Source organism: Electrona antarctica, assembly GCF_951216825.1.
Source record: "Electrona antarctica genome assembly, chromosome: 2".
NCBI lineage: Eukaryota > Metazoa > Chordata > Actinopteri > Myctophiformes > Myctophidae > Electrona > Electrona antarctica.
This window is the reverse complement of record NC_136807.1, coordinates 12,110,102-12,128,949: the sequence shown is the minus strand read 5'-3', so window position 1 is coordinate 12,128,949 and position 18,848 is coordinate 12,110,102. Positions and strand designations below refer to the sequence as shown.

The following is an 18,848-nucleotide window of genomic DNA, read 5'->3' as shown; positions in this document are numbered from 1 at the left end:
TGTATTGTGCTTTCTGCTTTGGCAATAAAGCCCTTTGAATTGAATTGAATTGAATTGAGTCCAACCATAGTGGTCCTAAAATGTTTTATATGCAAGGACTCCCTTAACTCTGAGTTACAGACTTGTGAATTATAATATTATTGTCCTTCACTCATTTTGCATGTCCGTGGCAAAAATAACATTTTGACAAAAAATGTCCACCACAAGTCTGCATGGCAATTTAAGGACCCCTTAATATTAATGGTAATCATTGGTAAGGTAACCCAACTTTCAGCAGCTGTCACACTCACAGATCCGCAAAGGAAACTGAATTTCAGTCTGTGAGATGTGTTACTACTTAGACACCTTTACAAACATTTCTGAAGACATTTCTTGGTATGGAGATTTGAGGAATCTCCCCTGACTATAATCTGGGGGGATTGGGGGAAGATTCATCCCTTCGAAGGTTTGATGCAGAGGGAAAAATAAAGAGCAATTAGGTCAAGATTAGCATACTAAGTATTGAGTTAATTATACATTAACATATCCAACATATTAATAGAAACGATAATGTGTCAAATAATAATATGGCACTGTCAAGGGATCTGCATGCGGTTACCACGATCACCCACCAGATGGCTTTAGCAGCCTACTGTAAGATTTAGATTCTAGATTGAAAATGTCAGAACTCAGAATCGATAGAATGCAATTTTACTAGAGCCTAAACCTTAGGCTTCATGGCTTGACATCTTGGTGTCAGACAGATAAAGATAAACACTATAGCGGCCTATTGAAGTTAATCACATAGGCTACTTCCTCAGTTACTTATTTTCACATATTGAAATCCATAGCCTACAGCCCAGTGAGCTCCCACAACAACCTATCAGCCTCAGGGTTTAGTCATCATAGGGTTTAGTACTCCTAGATAGCAATTTGCAAAGCAATTATTCTAGTAATATAATTAATCATTCTCATAACGTTACATTTGATGGGTGTTTTTACGCAGCCCAGTGACCAAGCCCATTATGACCAAGCCTAGTGTGTGGCCCGGAAAGACGCATCCATTTTCAAGCGCCTTTGCCTTCAAAATAAAAGCATACATTTTGTCACCGCTCGTCTTTATGGTGTTGTCCACTCACAGTTAACAATTTTTTTGTATTGAGTTGTGCTCGAAATGTAGGCTACTGTAATTCTGCAAACTGTTAATAAATACTTCAATCAATTCGATTCCGTTCCGTTATTTTATATATTCTTTCGAATTTGATTGAATACTTAACACTAACAGTTTGCAAGGGGGGGGGGGGGGCATGAATGTGCAGTTCTGCTAAGAGGATTTAATTAAAAAAACAAAACAAGAAAGGCTTGATTGGGGCCCTTATTTTGCTTATGCCTCGAACCTACTATACCACAAAAATATAAAATAACCGTACAGATTCCGCAGTTCACATATGATATTTCCAGACCCCCCCCCCCCCCTATAATCTAGCAAAACATGACGACCTTTCTTTTGAAAATATAGTCAACCCGGAAGTGCCATTTTTTGCTATTGCGGGCTCTGTTTTGACGACACTGTGCTGTGTTGGTTCTCATCATTGCGGCGGTTCGTGTTTTCCACCTGCTCCAACCAAAAACCTGCCTCAGCCTCTAGTCTACACTAATCCACTTGTGTACAGCATAGTTCCTGGCCGGGGTCCAAGCATTCGGAGCTTGTCCATAGCATCATCAATGTAAACAACAACAACAGCAACGACGTCGAAGCGATCAGCAGCAAAACACGGTAAGAAGATGTCGATGCTGGACAATGTCAACATGCTAAGCTGTCAATGCAGCTCGATCGTTAGCCAGCAAGCAATTGACATTTGGTCACATCCGAGCTATTTCCAGTACACATACAAGTCACACTGGATGCTGTGCATGGTCATTAGGCTGTTATGTAGTCACACGGCTTTGAACCAGTCACAAAGAATTGCGTTGTTAGTTGTTATAAGTGGTTTATAGCTGTATACTGTCTGTGTGTGTATATAGTCCTACAAAAATCAGTATCGAAGATTGAATCAGAAACGTGCTACTAATATTCAAACGTCTACCCCTTAAGAAATGTGACATCTAAATAATGCTTTAATTTGCGTTTGAACTGTGTTAATTACGATGATATTGCAAGAGATTGCAAGAGATTCACACTCAGCAGTCGTCATAATTGCCTTTTATAATGTGAACTTGTGCCTGTCAAAATGCATCAGGTTTTTGACTAGGCCAATAAGGACACCACCAGCTGATGTGGTTTGATTATGCTGTCAGTGTTGTCCAAAGTCAACTGTATTCTTTTCTTATTTTCCCATCAGCCCCATTTTGCCCAAATTGTGGATTACTACTAGGACTCGAGCTGTGCCAGCAGGGGAGTGCAAGGCAAAGCGGTTTCAACTTCCTCCATGAGTAGTAGCGCTGGCCAAAGGAATCTACGGTCTCGAACTGCAAAAGCAGGCCATGGCACAGCTGGATCGGCAGCAACGTGGCCATCACTGGATCCAGGCGTTGATGCTCCCTATAAGCCGGCCACCACCAAGGTGGCGGCGGTGGGCGGCGGTGGTGGTGGTATAAGTTGTGTTGTGAGCAAGTTGGTCCAGATGCCCTCGCCTCCCCTCTCGGTCCACCAGCTGAAGAAGCTGGAGGAGCACAAGTACAGCAGTGCAGGACGGTCCCTCCTGGAGCCGCTCATGCAGCACTTCTGGGAGTGGCTGGTAGGACACGTGCCAACCTGGATCGCTCCCAACCTCATCACCATCATCGGCCTGGCCGTCAACATCGTCACCACACTGGTGCTGGTCTACTATTGCCCTACTGCCACTGAGCAGGTAGGTTCCCATTTCAACCCATCGATGTATAAACCCATTAAGACCTGAGACCAGATTCTACTAAATGTCTTCTAAATCATGACAGTTTTCTGAAGAAAAAAAAACTATGTTTCTATATCAGTGGTTCTTAAACGTTTTCATATTGTCAAGGACCCCCAGAATTATCTGTATTTGGCCGCCGACTCCCATCTGAAAATATATTTTCAGATGGGACGGACCACCCATTTTTACGACTTTTCAAAAATAGCAATTTTTCAACAGCTAAAGTTTAAAATAATGGTTAAAGTGGTTAAAGTCTAAGGCGACACAGATGCGTTCTCAGGTCTAAATGGCTTAAGACCTGATTCTACAAATCATGCCGTCTAAATCAGTAGTTCTCACACTTCAAAAATGGCAGATGTACAGTACATGTGCGCAGCGCGGTACGAAGTGACACGCTGTAGATCAACTATTTTTGAGTGGCCAACCAAAAAAAAAAACATTTCAAAAGGACAAGCCTAACTGAGCCACCATTGATTTAATACTTGTGTTCCCTCTCTCATTTTGCTTTTCCATCCGCTTATGATGGCGGAGTTTGCATCAAATTCAGAGACATCTAAAAATGTAACTGATATTCAGATGAAAGGAGAGCAAGATGGGTGAAACTACTACTGTGTCGCTGCCCTGTCGATGCACATTTCTCTGCGACATAAATATTATTTGAGAATAAGATGATAAGAATTCAGCTTTTATTTTACAGTGGCAGTGAGTAGAGAGAGAGAGAGAGAGAGAGAGTAATGGCAGGAGAGAGATCGAATGACATGCAGCAAAGGGTTGGATTGGAACACGTGTCCTTCTGGGGTACTCTGCTGTTTTTAGGAATCCTGCAGTAGGAACACATGGTTGAATGATTGCAGAATGTTTGCCCCCAGAAGAATGTGATTTTAAAAAAAATCCAAAGGAAAGTACCAACAGTTAAACTTTATCAACATTAGTGGTTGGAAAGTATCCAATCAGTAAGGTTATCTTTTGCTGACCCCGATTGTAGTTGCACCAAAGGTATTTTGCTCGGATAAGGTCCCTGGGGTCAAGGTGATTCTGTACTTCTTGGAATAGTTCATGAGGGCTTTTGAGATAGCTGTCCACTGTCCCTCACTGTCAAGTCACTTATTACAGATGAGGGACAGTTCATAGATGCACCGATTCCGCATCCAAATAATAATTACACCATCCGGGGCGTGCTTCTAAATGTTTAAATAGTACTAGACGTTAACAAAATATGCATGTTTAGAGCAATCACTTTTCGTTTAAACTGACAAAATAAAAGTAATATATCATATGATGTGGGTATTTGTGTCTTTGCATTAGTGAGTTGGTTTACTCCAACAGGAGTAATGCAAGTAATGGCCAAATGGAGCGATGCAAAACTAATTAAAGATTTAAACACGCTGATATAGATGCTATGATGCTAGTGGTGCCGATGACATCAAGTTCAAACCTGATTGCTTCAGAGTGAACATCAATTCAGGCTTTGTCTTTGAAAAGATTAAACAAAACTCGGCAATAAAGTGTGAAATTATCACAATAGTTGTGCAGTGCATGTTGTTGGCCTAAACCTGTAATTGACATAAGATGTGTAATGACACTCCGTGTTCTTAAAGGACCACTTCACCACTTTTCAACCCATCTTCATATAATAGGTCCTCACTAATAATCATGATAAAATGGCACAGTTTTTTTTCTACTCAGTCTGTGTCTCATAGGAGGGCTGTGGGCAGTTCACCGTCCACCAGTGACATCATCAATGGGGAATCCAAGCTAACAGGAACTGCAGGCTTTCTGGTCCTGAAAATTTGCAACGCGAAAATGGAAGCCATCGTTCTCACGATAATAAAAATCTAAACATCTTTGTCAAAGAAATCTTTAAAAAACGTTATGCCTAACGATGATGTCACTGGTGGACGGGTTTCTGATCTGCCCACAGCCCTCCTATGAGACACAGACTGAGTAGAAAAAAATTGTGCCATTTTATCGTGATCATTAGTGAGGACCTATTATATGAAGATAGGTTGAAAAGTGGTCCTTTAAATCATCATTTTACAACATGGTGCTGCGTGAGAAAGGGAGAGACATGCAGAAAAGGTCGTCATGAACGGGACTCGAACACTCAACGCGCTTGTCAGACCAGAGCCTATATTATGTGGTATGCGCCTGGACCGCTAGGCCAGCGGGCGCCCCTAATGAAACCTTTTGATTCCAACAAAAATGTTCTTGTTTTGCTGGAGTCACTCGGTGCAAACTGTGAAAGTGGGCATGCATTGCAAGCGACATACATGTACTTGCACATCCGTATGAGTGTTGATTTCGACTTCCTTTTTTCACTGACAAACTAAATGGAAACTAAATGAAAACTAAGCTATGATGACTAAAACTAAATATAAATATATTGACAATTTCGTCAACAAATAAAAACTAGACTAAAATGCTAGGATGGGACTAGTGGACAAGAGATTCAGTATAAGTCATTTTACACTTGGTTGCATGCTGAAAATAGCAGATCTGCTATTTTCAGCAAGTGTAAAATCAGCCATTACGACGGCATCAAGGCCCGCCAAAATACATTTTAGTCGACTAACTCAACTGTAGATTTAGTCTACAAAAATCTTATATTTAGTCGACTAAAACTAGACTAACACTAAAACTAAATGAAGTTTTATTCCAAAGACTATGACTAAAACTAAAATCTGCTGCCAAAAACTACACTGATACGTATGGAGGCCCGAGTCAACTGGGTAGACTGGTGGATATTGCTACACCCTGTACGACCAGTCAACTGGGTAGACTGGTGGATATTGCTACACCCTGTACGACCAGTCAACTGGGTAGACTGGTGGATATTGCTACACCCTGTACGACCAGTCACCAGACTGGTCTGACCTACTGAAGAGATTAACCCATTCGGAATTTCGGACCGGAGGCCCATTCTACGAATGCCTTCTAAATCACTAGTTTAAAACACTCATGATTTTTCCAAAATAGCTGATGGACAAGCTCAGGTGCCGCGTGCTGTGAGCTTAATGTATATCTGCTATTTTGTTTAATAGCTAAACGTAAAAAAAATAATCTAAAATGACAAATGCTTTCCCGGTTTTAATGGATTAAGTGTTCAACAGTGTTGATTTCGTCCACTATGACAAAACATTTTCGTCACTCGCCTTTTTTCACTGAGGAAAACTAAATCATTCAGTCATTTTACACTTGGTTGCATGCTGAAAATAGCAGATCTACAAGCTCACAACGCACATTTTCAGCAAAGTGTAAATTCAGTCATTACGAGTATGACAGCATCAAGGCCCAGCCAAATACATTTTAATCGACTAAATCAACTGTAGATTTAGTTGACTAAAATCTTGTGATATTTAGTCGACTACAACTAAACTAACACTAAAACATTCCCGGTGACTAAAACTAAATAAAAACTATTCAAGAAACTATGACTAAAACTAGAATCAATTTTTTTTCTGTCAAAATCAACACGGCTGCTGTTCAAATCGATGTACAGGGCCAAGTTTGACCGGTCATATGAATTCAACATTCTCCTAGTGTCTAGTTAACAAAAAACTAAAATAACTACCGTAAATAAATCTGTCAGTCACTTATTTCGTTCATCTATAGTCCTTAATCATAATTAATAATCATATAATGTAGTATAGAGACTCAGCAAAACAATATATTTTGCTACTGTTTGATACTGCGAGTGTTTAGTCAATTTTATAATTTGTTTTAACTTAGCTTTTTAATGCTGTTGCTTAAGCTTTAGACAATGAAATGTGTAACACTGCTTTGGCCTGGTTAAACGTTCTGTCAAAGTCTTGCATTGTGTATGTTTATTTGAAACAGAAACTATGTGTCCTTGTGACTGGGGCTGCAGAGCGTCTCAGTAGTGAAACAGAAACTGTGCGTCCTTGTGACCGGGGCTGCAGAGCGTCTCAGTAGTACAATTTACAATTTAGGCATTTAGCAGACGCTCTTAATCCAGAGCGATTTACATTAAGCAAGAACAAAAAAGCATGGGAATACATCACGTATATAAAAAGCATTTATCATGAAACATGCGTAAGCTAAGAACGTAACAGTGGAATATCTATATAATGAAACTATACATATAAACTATACATATATACTATACTATGCTATACATATGTACTATGAAGTGCTATGACTACATACAATGCAATTATAGTGCTGTCTACATGGCATGCTATCATGACATGCTACATGTAGTGAAACAGAAACTGCGTCCTTGTGACCGGGGACTGCAAGACTAGTGTGAGAGCTGTGACCGGTTAGAGAGTGAATATGGTTATTCCACTGCAACATTACAGAGCTACAGTATACTGTAAAAAATCCTTCATGTTAATGTGTCCATTCATTACTCCAAGGGCATACAAATGTTAACATTTTGTACACTCAGACAGTTTAATTAAGTGGGCCCGCCCGGTACCAGATATGATAAGTAAGCCTTTTGGCTTTTGGATTCTCAGATTTTTTTTTACAAAAACGCTGCTTATCAACCAACCGGTTAATCGATCGATAAGGTTATGACAACGTATCAATTATCATGAATTAATCTATAATTACCATCCCTACCAAGGCATCAATTAAATTAACATTGATTTTACAATATTAATTGAGGATCCCAGGGATAGAAATGCCATTAAATGGGGGTCTGTAGACTAATGCTTGTCAAACTGGGGGTCTGTGAAATTAAACGTAAAGCCGTAAAAATCTTCTCTTAAATGGGGGTCCCTGGCATATCTTTTCAAATGGGGGGGGGGGGGGGGTCTGCGGGCTAATTAGACCCCCCAAAAGTTTGGGAACCCCTGCTCTAGACCAGTGTTTCCCAACCTTTTTTCTGCCAGGGCACACTTTTCATATGAAGCAGTACAAAACGTACCGTATATCTGCCGTTTTGAACGTCTTAATGTTTCTCTGCAGGCACCGCTGTGGGTGTACATGGCGTGCGCCGTGGGCCTGTTCCTCTACCAGTCACTGGACGCTATAGACGGGAAGCAGGCCCGACGGACCAATAGCAGCACTCCGCTGGGGGAGCTCTTTGACCACGGCTGTGACTCGCTTTCGACAGGTGGGCGAAAATTACGACATCACAGCACACCGTCAAACGTGTCCACCGGACATACTCGCACAGAGGCAAAACATTCACTCACTTGTTGGCAATGCAACACTGAGGTGATAACACACAACCAGTGGTGTAATGGTGATTTTAGTTTTTTTCTCGGTACCACAGCATTTTAATGACGTCACACACACACACGCACGCACGTGCACTTGCGCCTATACATGTGCGCATGCGCACAGAACAGCTGATATCCTAAGCCTATATTGTTTATATGAGCATTTTAGACACACAAACACAAAAGTCTGACAGCCGAAATCATTTCGGCACTACAGCGGTAAAATAGGAGTATGAATCGGCCCTTAGAATCTAGGGGAACGCGTTCTAGCGTGCATGCACCGTTCCGTACCTGCGCGTGCACGTCACCGTTTTGTTGGTACCACGGTGGTACTGCGTTCTACGAGCACGACACCACTAGACACAACACAACATATGTACATATGTGTCTACATCAGATTCAAACCCAGGTCGTGTGGGAGACCAAAGTTCACCAAACCTCTACAGCTCACATTTCAGAAGTTGTACCTACTCATGATATATAATAATATATATGTATTTATTTATTTGTATTTGTTGTTGGTCACATGTCGGCGTCTTTAACTTAACTGTACACAGTTTAAAAATATGTGTTGATTTAACTCTGAAAGTTTACAGGCTGCATTTTGTTTGCACTTTCAGAGTTCTCAGTATTTTAGCTGTGTACATTGTATATTTCCCTTTCCCCTACTCATCCCCCCCTCCCTCCTCCCTCCTCATTTCCTTTTAGTGTTTGTGGTTCTGGGTACGTGCATCGCCATCCAGCTGGGCACTAATCCTGACTGGATGTTCTTCTGCTGCTTTGTTGCCATGTTTATGTTCTATTGTGCCCACTGGCAGACCTATGTGTCGGGCACCCTACGCTTTGGCATGTAAGTTGTACTGTATGTATGTATGCAGCCACATGGTTGGTTAATAATGATGCTTTAACCCATTTTAGACCTAATAACAGATTCTACGAATGTCTTCTAAATCATGAAAAACCCTATGTTTCCTATGTCAGTTGTTCTCACACTACTTACATGTCAAGGACCCCACAAATTATATGTATTTGGCCTCCGACCCCCATCTCAAAATATGTTGTTCCAGGGACCCCCCGAGAAGCAAAGATTGTAGTTAAAAATGTCCGCTCTGAAAGAATATATATTCCAAATTTGCGCCACATTTTCACGATTTAAAAAAAATTAGCAGATCTACTAGCTCGTAGTGTGGCACTAGGTGCTGCGCTATGAGCTTGTAGATCTGCTATTTTTCAATAGCAATTTCAAAGTATAACATAATGCTTAAACACCAAAAGGGGTTCCCGCCCCAAAATGGGTTAACTAGACTGATAAGCCTGCATTTATATGTAGTCTTTACAACGGTGTCCTGTGCTGAAAACTAGATTATCTTACAAGTGAGTTTATAGATCTGCTATTGTTTGGTCAGTGTGCGGGACACCATTGTACAGTGAACAGGAATTATTAATCCAAGCTTGTAAATATTTCACCGGGCTGTCCTCTGTTCACAAAAGAGCGTGACTTCAGAACAAAGATGTTGGAGGGCAACCCCAGCACAAAAAAATACAAAATAAATAGCTGTGGAATTTATTTTATTCTCTTGGAGGAGACCGGCTCAGCTCTCGATAGGACTAACAATACAGACAACCGAGAAGTTATTTTCAAACTGTATAGTTGCTCTACTTTGGGGCTGTAATAGCTTTGTATATGTTAGTACTGTATTTGGTAATGTTTGGGTATAGCCACTGACCATTTTGATTTAGGATGGTGAAGTAGAAATAAAAGAATGTCCATCTATAAATCAAACCGTTGACAAGGAGTTACAAAATAGGTTCATGTTACATCATACTCAAATTTACAACCATGCTAATACTACACAAGGGGGGGGGTCCCTGTTGTTGTGTTCATGCTCTATTGATGCCTCGGTACCATTAGGAGAGACAACAGGCAAACGTTGTAGAAAATAACAATTCTTCTACATTCTCTAATTGTGTAGACTTCTTGTAAATTAAGTGATGCAGATGTTTAACAATAATTTAACTCTTGAGAGCGTACAAATGAAACCAAATGGACCCATATGGGTCCAATTGGTTTCATTTTACACTTTCTAGAGTTAAAGATCTATAAGGGTCCATTTGGTTGCCAACTCTCCATCATTTCGCTATAGGGTTAGGTTTAGTTTGAGGTTAAGGTTAGGAATAAGGTTAGGTTTAACCGTTTAAGCATAATTTACTTAGGTTACTTTAGGAATACCAGGCCGCACAGTTCCGCTGGCTGTACGCCCGGGGCGAGTTGGTAAAGGGGCGACACGTTTGGTATTCTGTGTACATTGTGTGTTTTTGATGTGGCTCTAAATAACCCTTCTTGACTATTATTGGTCCTAATTCCTCTGCTCTCTCCCTCTCTCTCTCTGTGCCCGCTCAGCATTGATGTGACTGAAGTGCAGATGTTCATAATAACCATGTATGTGCTGGCTGCGTTTGGAGGAACGGCTTTTTGGCAGTTCTCGGTAATAATGCCATTTTACCCCCATTATGACTCAGCAAACACTGGCTCTTAAAAGGGACACTATCACCCCTTTTGCAACCAGATCTTATTTTTTATGATGTGTGGGAGACAAGAAAAACTTTTATGGGGTTTTTAATGTGGGTAATATGTGTTTTAACTTGGATATTGTTGTATTTAAAAGTGTCCATGATGTCACGAGACACTGGGCTCAGTAAGACAGCCCCCCCCCCCCCCCCCCCCCCCCCCCACACACACACACACACACACACAGTCCAGGAAGGAAGTGAGCCCAGTGTCTATGACATCATGGACACTTTGAAATACTAAAATATCTATAACAACATTAAAATAAGCTCTGGTTGCAAAAGGGGTGAATTGTCCCTTTAAACAGTGGTGGAAAGTAACTAATTACATTTACTTAAGTACTGTACAATTATTTTGGTACTTTTACTTTTATCTGAGTATATTTCCAATGTTCGGTACTTGGAAACACTGACGTTGGCGAAGTTGGTGAAGAGTACTGATATATTTTCATATTGAGTGTGGTTTGTGTTGTAATGATCCCAAAATTGCATATAGTTAATACCAGTATTTAGTGTGTAACTACTAACTAACCACAGCACATGCCTGTTAATTAATATATTAACACACGTCCGAGCACACAATTCATTCATTGTTAGTTGTGCTCGTTTCGTTTCCTTTTTAGATTCCTCTGCTCAATATCCAGGTGAAAATAATTCCAGCCCTCCTCACTGTGGCAGGAGCCATTTTCTCCTGCTCCAACTACTTCAGGGTCATCTTCACAGGCGGAGTAGGAAAGAACGGTTCCACTATAGCGGTAAGAAGACGTTTTCTTTTTACTGCTTTTATTTAGAATTACAAGTCGTCACCGTTAGTTTTGTTGTCATAAGAGTACCACAGACGAATAACAGTCTAAGTCCACACTATTGATCCATAATATATAAATGATAGATAAGGGTTCAGGACAACAAGGCCTTTTCGTGGAGGGGTCAGTCTGAAATTTGGACTTAGACTGTTTTTCGTCTGTGGTACTGCAGTCCTGGTATCTGGCTTTGTCATGTTAGGAGAGTTAAAGGACAACTTTGGGGTTTTTTTTCCCAACCAAGGTTCATGTTTTAGGTTATTAGAGAAATGAAAAGATGATTTTAGCTATTTTTGATGGGGGCAGGGCCATTCAAACAAGTGGCTAAGTATGCTTTTTTTATTTATTACAAAATTTGAGTGTCTTTATGTTATTTACTATATAATAGTCCTACTAGACCCCAGGAAATTAAATCTGGCCACAAAAGATCACAGGATCTACTGAATGTGAAGGGGATACTAGGCTCAATATGTCAGTTTGTCACCTCCCCCTTTACATCCAATAGATCCTGTGATCTTTTGTGGCTAGATGTAATTTCCTGGGGTCTATAGTAAATAATAATAAAGAAATCGTTGTAAAAAGAAAAATACATTTACTTGTTCGAATGCCCCTGCCCCGCTGTCAAAAAAAGCTAAAATCGTTAAAACGAAAGAAGCAGCAAATGAAAGAAATAATGTACACCCATCTTTTACTTTCTCTTATATCAACCTAAAACATGAACGTTTAAGGAACCAGGAAATCTTTCTCTGTTTTGTGTCTAGCTAGTTTTAGCCAGTTGCTACCGAAGGGACAGTGCATATTGAAGCAGTGTGGTCGGTGGTGGTTCAGGGGTAGAGTGGCCGGATGGTAACCGCAAGGTTGCCAGTTCGAACCCGGGCTCCCCCAGAGTCAGTGTTGAAGTGTCCTTGAGCAAGACACTGAACAATTGCTCCTGATGTGCAGGTTGGTGCCTTGCAGGGTTTCCGCCGCCATCTGTGTATGAATGTGTGTGTGAATGTAATGCACAATCTATGTAAAGCGCCTTGGATAAAGGCACTATGTAAATGCACCATTTTACCATGTATTGTGTCTTGCTGTTGCTCAGGGGACCAGTGTACTGGGACCATTCTTCCACATTGGCGCTGTGATCATTCTGGCCTTCATGATCTACAAGAAGTCATCTGTGCAGCTATTCCAGAAGCATCCATGCCTCTATGTTCTAGCCTTTGGCTTCGTGTCCGCCAAGATCACCAACAAATTAGTGGTGAGAAATGACCCTGAAGCCCATGGTCGCATCCCATCATGCAGCATGATTTCATGAGCTAAAAAAACAAGTCCAACATCACTCACTCATTCACTGCTTCCTCCTCCGTCTACTGTTTAGGAGGGAGTTAGGAGACAATACTGTGAACTTATCTGTGAATTAAAAAAATACATTTTGGACACTGGTCACCATCAATAATGGTGTTGCTGTCGCACAATTAAAATGTCAAATCAATGTTGGCATTTTTCTTTCAACGCAATGCATGATGGTATGTAGCAGATTTTATAGGTTGATTGTACCCTACTTTTCACAATGCCTTATAATAATTGAGTTATATAGGATACAATAATGATCACTATACATTTGGACACCACTGCAAAATGGCGTAATCACCATGATGCACTATGAGTAGGGAATGATTATGGACACAGTGTCTAGAAATGGCTTAGCTATGGCTAGTAATTTACTAGGTGTGCAGTTTGTGCACAGGGTCAAAACATGATGTGACCGAGGTCAGTCTTGAGCTACATGTGGAGCCCCATTTTTGCAGGACATACTTTAGGACAAAATCAACCCTTTATGTCAAGAACCCATTATTTATTTATTCAGCATTTGAGGCAAACGATCAAAAACAAATAATTATTGATTTAATTGTGTAGACTTCTTGTAAATGACGTAATGCAGATGTTTAACAATAATTTGAGACGCTCTTGAGAGCGTCAACAAGAGTCAAGAGTTAAAGATCTAATAAGGGTCCATTTGGTTACCAACTCCATCATTTAACTGGGGACCACCTGGAACCCCCTCAAAGACCACCAGTTGAAAACCACTGTTCTAGAGGTCTGGCCCCTTTCGGTGCCACACCGTCAAAATGTAAAAGACTTTCCGACCAGCATGTTTGACGTAATCCTATTTGTTTTAAAGGTGGCTCATATGACGAAGAGTGAGATGCATCTCAACGACCTGGCCTTCCTGGGGCCAGGTCTGCTCTTCCTGAATCAGTACTTCAACAGTTTCATAGACGAGTACCTGGTTCTCTGGGTGGCACTGGTAAGAACATTCCCGCTGTTTAACAGTTTTACTGCTAAACCCGAGTTCCCCGACTTTACTGATAAAGACCAGTTTTATTGGCAGATTTTGATAACGTTTAAGACATACGAGATTTTCCGCCCATACTTTGTGACACGTCACACATTTCGATCACGTGACCGGGGGAAAAAAACAACTGGCACTCGCTTCTGGGACTGCTGGGTAATAGAGTCTCCAATGCAATGCTATGGAGAATGGCGGCACGGACCGAGCGGCTGTGTTTCTCTGCCTTGTCGTCGATGGCGATTGTGGAATATTATCCGACATTAGGACAAGCGATCGCGCTATTTTAAGGCTCACGTTCGTGCAATGGAGCTACTACGTTCACGATCGGGTGATTCTTCAGAGGTTAGTGAAAAACATCGGCAGGGAACGGGAGTTAAAGAAGTCAAGATACATCCATATGAATAGGGCTTTCTTGTAAATGTAAATTCTCCTGGTCCCTTCCTTCCCTCCAGTTCCTGTCCGCCCTTGACCTGGTGCGCTACAGCGTCAGTGTCTGCAACCAGATCGCCACTCACCTCTGCATCTTCGTCTTCAAACTCAAGCAAGCGAGCGGCAACGGGGCGCAGCCCGGCTCTCTCTCCGCCAAATAGCGCCGATGGTGGCCGGAGGCTCCTCCTCCTCCCATCCCGCTCAGGTGACAGGAAGGAAGCAGCGCGGGCCGGGGGACGTCGATGTCGTTGTCGTCGTCGTACCCGAAGCTCATCCCTCCCCCCCCCTCCCCTCGCTTCAGTAGAAACGGTAATGAAGTGAACTCTGAGGTTAAGATGTCGGGGTGGCTGAGCGTTTTGGAAATCACTCACTCCCATTCATTTGTGTGCTCACCAGGACCACTGCCGACCTGTAGGCATTTGCAGACGGAACACCCAAGGCCGGATATACGTAGGGTTAGGGGTCAGTTAAGGTGAGGGATCGGAGGGTGGGGAGACTCCTCGTCCTTAAAATCCATTGATTATTAGCAACTTGCACTTGTCCCTGTGTTTCCAGACTGGTCAGGCACCCCCGTATTAGCGTATGATGTGATGGATGCATTGAGGGCAAGAAAAAAAAGATGGGAACTAATTTATTTAAATCTGTGGTGTGCAATAATGCTGTTTTTTTCTGTTTTCTTTTCTTTTTCTTTTTTACGGTTCTCTCTTTTGGTGTATGCTTTAACCAAAGAGAAGAATAGAGAATATTTGTTGTCATATATTTTGTTGTGTGCCATTCAAATGTAACTACAGTACTTTGCCAGCTATTTATGAGAATTAGACATCGTCTCTAACCACAGTTACTAATAATAGGAGTCGATTTAAATCTAAAACCTATACGTTTTATGTCCTCTCCTGACGAGAGAGAGGTAATGTAATTGCAAGTGTTAACACCTGGGATTTGACCCCGGCTCTTCCCGCGTGGGAAACCAAGCATTCCAGAGGGAATTAGCCCTTCGCTAAGTCCCTCCCCAACCCGTTCTTGTCCAATAGCAGCGAGGAGACATGGCAAGCTGTCCTTCTCCCCCATTGAGATGCATGTTAAATGACGGGGATTTCTCCATATAAAATAATCGATCATTTCAGTAGAAAGAGCTTCAAAACGTCTTCTAAATCTAGTCAACAAGGCCTGCGGTAGGCTTTGCACTGGATAAATGTGCATGACGTTATTTCAATAAACTAGAAATATGAGTCATGCCAGAGGGAGGAACGATATGCAACAATCAACTTTAACAACCGTCCGACAGGAGTTTTCATGCAATGCACGATGATTAGTATTATTGCCATCACTCAGTCGTGTAACTTTCCCGACCGCAATAACACTGACAGCTATGAGGAGCATAGCAACGGTTGCTAAACGATATGGATTGCCATTGGACAATCGCTTTTTTGGGTGGGGTTTAGCGAAGGGCTAATTATGAGTTTCAGGCAGGGCTACCTATCAACCAGTTGGTGTCCTACCCAATACGAGGGACTAAACTTTCTCAATGGAGAAGTAGTTGTATTGTATTAACGTACTTTTACCATATAGGTTGGTAATTTTCTCTTTTTCTTTTTTTTTAACATTAAAATAATTCCCAGATTGCAGCTTTAAAGGACAACACGTCACCATACCACTGTTCATATATTGGATTGATTTAGGACTGAAACATGATGTACATAAAATGTGTCGTAAAGAAGGGTGAGTTTCTACATAACCAAATGACGGGAGCCTACAGTACCTAGCTTGTCTGACCAATATGAATGTCACTGTCACTTAAGTCACTTATTTACGGTAGGTACTTATTGAGGCACAAACTGTCACCATTTTCCTTACAGGTTAAACCCTTAGGTGAGGTCAAATAGTGGGGTTGTGTATTATGAGAAAACTATACATTATATACCTGCACATATACATGTACGTGGTGAACTCATTCCCGGCTTTGAAAATGTATGTATTTTGATGATAATATCGATACGAGCTGAAATTCAAACGTTGTTTTCTATACGCCACAGTACTGTAAATGGCTGGCTACTGTTCTTTTTTTGTGTGTGTTGCCATTCAAAGAGATCAGTACACAGATGTATATTATGTGATTGTCTTTGTTGTGATGCTTCCAGTCAGCAGGTGCTGTAAAAAAAACAAAAACAAGGAGAGGATCCTTTAGTGGAATTTCAAATGGTATAAGTTGTGTTGCCAAGTCTTAATTGGTGTGAGTATTTTTGAGAAAGCGTCTCCCATGTGTTCAAGTCTTTCCACTGGATCGTGACAAGAGTTTGTCGAGGCTTATTTTGTTTAGTTCTGTCTTTTCCATATAGACTGTAGACCAGCACTGTACCAATGCTTAACGCTCCTCTTCTCAGCACTGTATACTTGGCGTGCCGGTGGTCGTGCCACTGGAAATAGCCGATCTACAAGCTCACAACAACACGTCACCAATTGCATTGTGAGCTATTTTATCGTCTATTTCTGGTGCACACCAACACCGGCATGCAGCCATGTATTAATCAAGCTTTACACTCCTGGCTTCCATCTACAAACATCAGTTCCCTGTGTTCATTTAGTGGATAGTTTCCTTTCCTAATAGTGTACCATACGATGTGGTATTCTATTCAAATGCCATGTTACAGATCGCAGGCACCTTACCAAGTATTTGCATTCATAGGGTAAAGTGTGGGCATACAGTAAGTCTTGTGGTTTTCAACCAGTGGCCCGGGGGCCACCAGTGGTCCTTGAGGAGGTTCCCGGTGGTACCCAGCTAAATGATGGAAGGGTTGGTAACCAATTGGACCCTTAATAGATCTTTAACTCTTAAAGAGTGTAAAATGAAACCAAATGGACCATTTTATGCTCTCAAGAGTTAAACATCTGCATTACTTAATTTACAAGAAGTCCACACAATTAGAGAAAGTAGAAGAATTGTCATTTTGATCAACGTTTGCCTGTTCTCTCTCCTAAATGGTGTCAACATCAATACAGCGTGGGTCTGAGAGGCTAAATCTCATCAAGTGGTGGTTCCGTGGCTCAAATGCCGACTAAATAACGGGCCTTGATGTTAAAAAGGGTTGAAAACCACTGGCATAAAATAAAAGCACTGAACTGATGTCTGTAAATGGTTTGTCACCTCAGAACAGAATAATAGTGTGTCTGTTCTTCCACCTCGATCACACCGTTAACCTCATCGTTAAGAGTTCCGATAGGGTTCTGATATCGTGCACAACGTTGTCCACATGCTGCCGACTTCTACACGCTCCACGTTTCAGAAATCGTTCGTTCATTTCTGGTCCGCTTTACACACGCAGTATCCACACCGTTCTCATTCATGCCGTTTAACGTATTCCGAGTGCGACAAGTTTCGTGGCCAAATACCGTCCACCATACAGTCGAAAATAACAATAGCTTGTTTTGCTAATCCCTTCATATTACTGTTACTATAAAAGTTGTCTGGTTAGGTCAATCTGAAGTCTTTTTTTTTCTTTTTTCCCTGTATTCTTTGATTGTCACTTGAAAGTTGAAGGTATCAATTTTTGAGAGCTTTTCTTATAACCCACATGTATTCAAACTGTGATAACAAACTAAAGTATGCATTTAAATATAATCTGAGCCATTGAATACACTTCCTTTAAAACAACTAACAAAACACTTACTGTTACTGTAACTTGTCATTCCCCCCCCCCCCCAATCATTAAGTAGACATAATTATGAGGAAACATGCAGAAATGTTGTAGATGGATTATTAGGCAATATGTTTAAATGGGAGTTTAATTTGACCAATGTTCTTTTTCTTCTGTAAAAAAAATAATTACTTTGGGGATTAAACAACCATACAGATAAACAACCTTAACAGATAATAAAGATTGATATATTTATGATAATCTATGCCTTGTATGATTTGTCGATTCTGGCATCATTATTGTCTCCACCAGGCCGAAGGCATGGGGAGAGAGTATGTTTTGCACTCCGTCCGTGTGTGTGTGTGTCCGTCCGTGTGTGTGTGTGTCCTTCCGTCCGTCCGTTACCAGCTAATCTCCGGCACCGTTAACCCGGTCGATGCCAAACTTTGCACACACACTCCCTGGATGCCAACGATGAACCTCTGCCCCGCATTTTCCAGAACGGCCTGTTATAGCGCCACCATGAGGCAGCTTTTCACATTTTTTACCTAAAACTGCACCGATCTGCGTGAAACGTTGCATGCACACTCCCTAGAGGCCAAGGACAAACCTTTCACCTGCATTTTCCGCATCTGCCTTTTATAGCGCCACCAGGAGGCCGACTTTTGTAAAACACATTTTTTTATATTACTCCTCCAGATTCTGTCCAAAAATCTCACAAATCGTTACACAGTATCTCTATGGTCATGTGCTCAAGTCGGATCTGTCCGATATTTCATATTCCATCCTAATTGGCTATAATTGGCTTTCACAGTTTGCAAGATTGCCCCGTTTTGAACAAAAGCCTCAAATCATGAACACAGCATGCAATTTACGTGAAATCTTTCACACATTTTCTTACTAGGCTGAGGAATATATCCCACCCTTTTCACATTGGCCTGTTATAGCGCCACCAACAGGTTGATTTTTGCAAAACACATTTTTGGAACAAAATGCCTCAAATCATCCAATTGCCA

At 41.3% G+C, this 18,848-nt stretch overlaps 1 protein-coding gene across 2 annotated transcripts; it reads left to right on the top strand.

Annotated features, from left to right (window-relative positions):
* The first annotated feature begins 1,544 nt into the window (after nucleotides 1-1,544).
* On the top strand, nucleotides 1,545-18,093 carry LOC306913525 (choline/ethanolaminephosphotransferase 1-like). Of its 2 annotated transcripts, XR_013788554.1 has the most exons (10): nucleotides 1,545-1,756; nucleotides 2,322-2,831; nucleotides 7,809-7,956; nucleotides 8,774-8,915; nucleotides 10,467-10,551; nucleotides 11,257-11,388; nucleotides 12,518-12,676; nucleotides 13,601-13,726; nucleotides 14,224-14,509; nucleotides 15,820-18,093. XR_013788554.1 is itself a non-coding variant. In XM_079490242.1 (9 exons), the coding sequence occupies exons 2-9, from the start codon at nucleotides 2,409-2,411 to the stop codon at nucleotides 14,359-14,361; spliced, it is 1,353 nt and encodes a 450-aa protein (XP_079346368.1). In that variant the 5' UTR covers nucleotides 1,545-1,756; nucleotides 2,322-2,408; the 3' UTR covers nucleotides 14,362-18,093. The 2 variants fall into 2 exon arrangements, 1 of the variants encoding a protein (XP_079346368.1); XM_079490242.1 differs by having other exon boundaries at nucleotides 14,224-18,093.
* The last annotated feature ends 755 nt before the right edge of the window (nucleotides 18,094-18,848 follow it).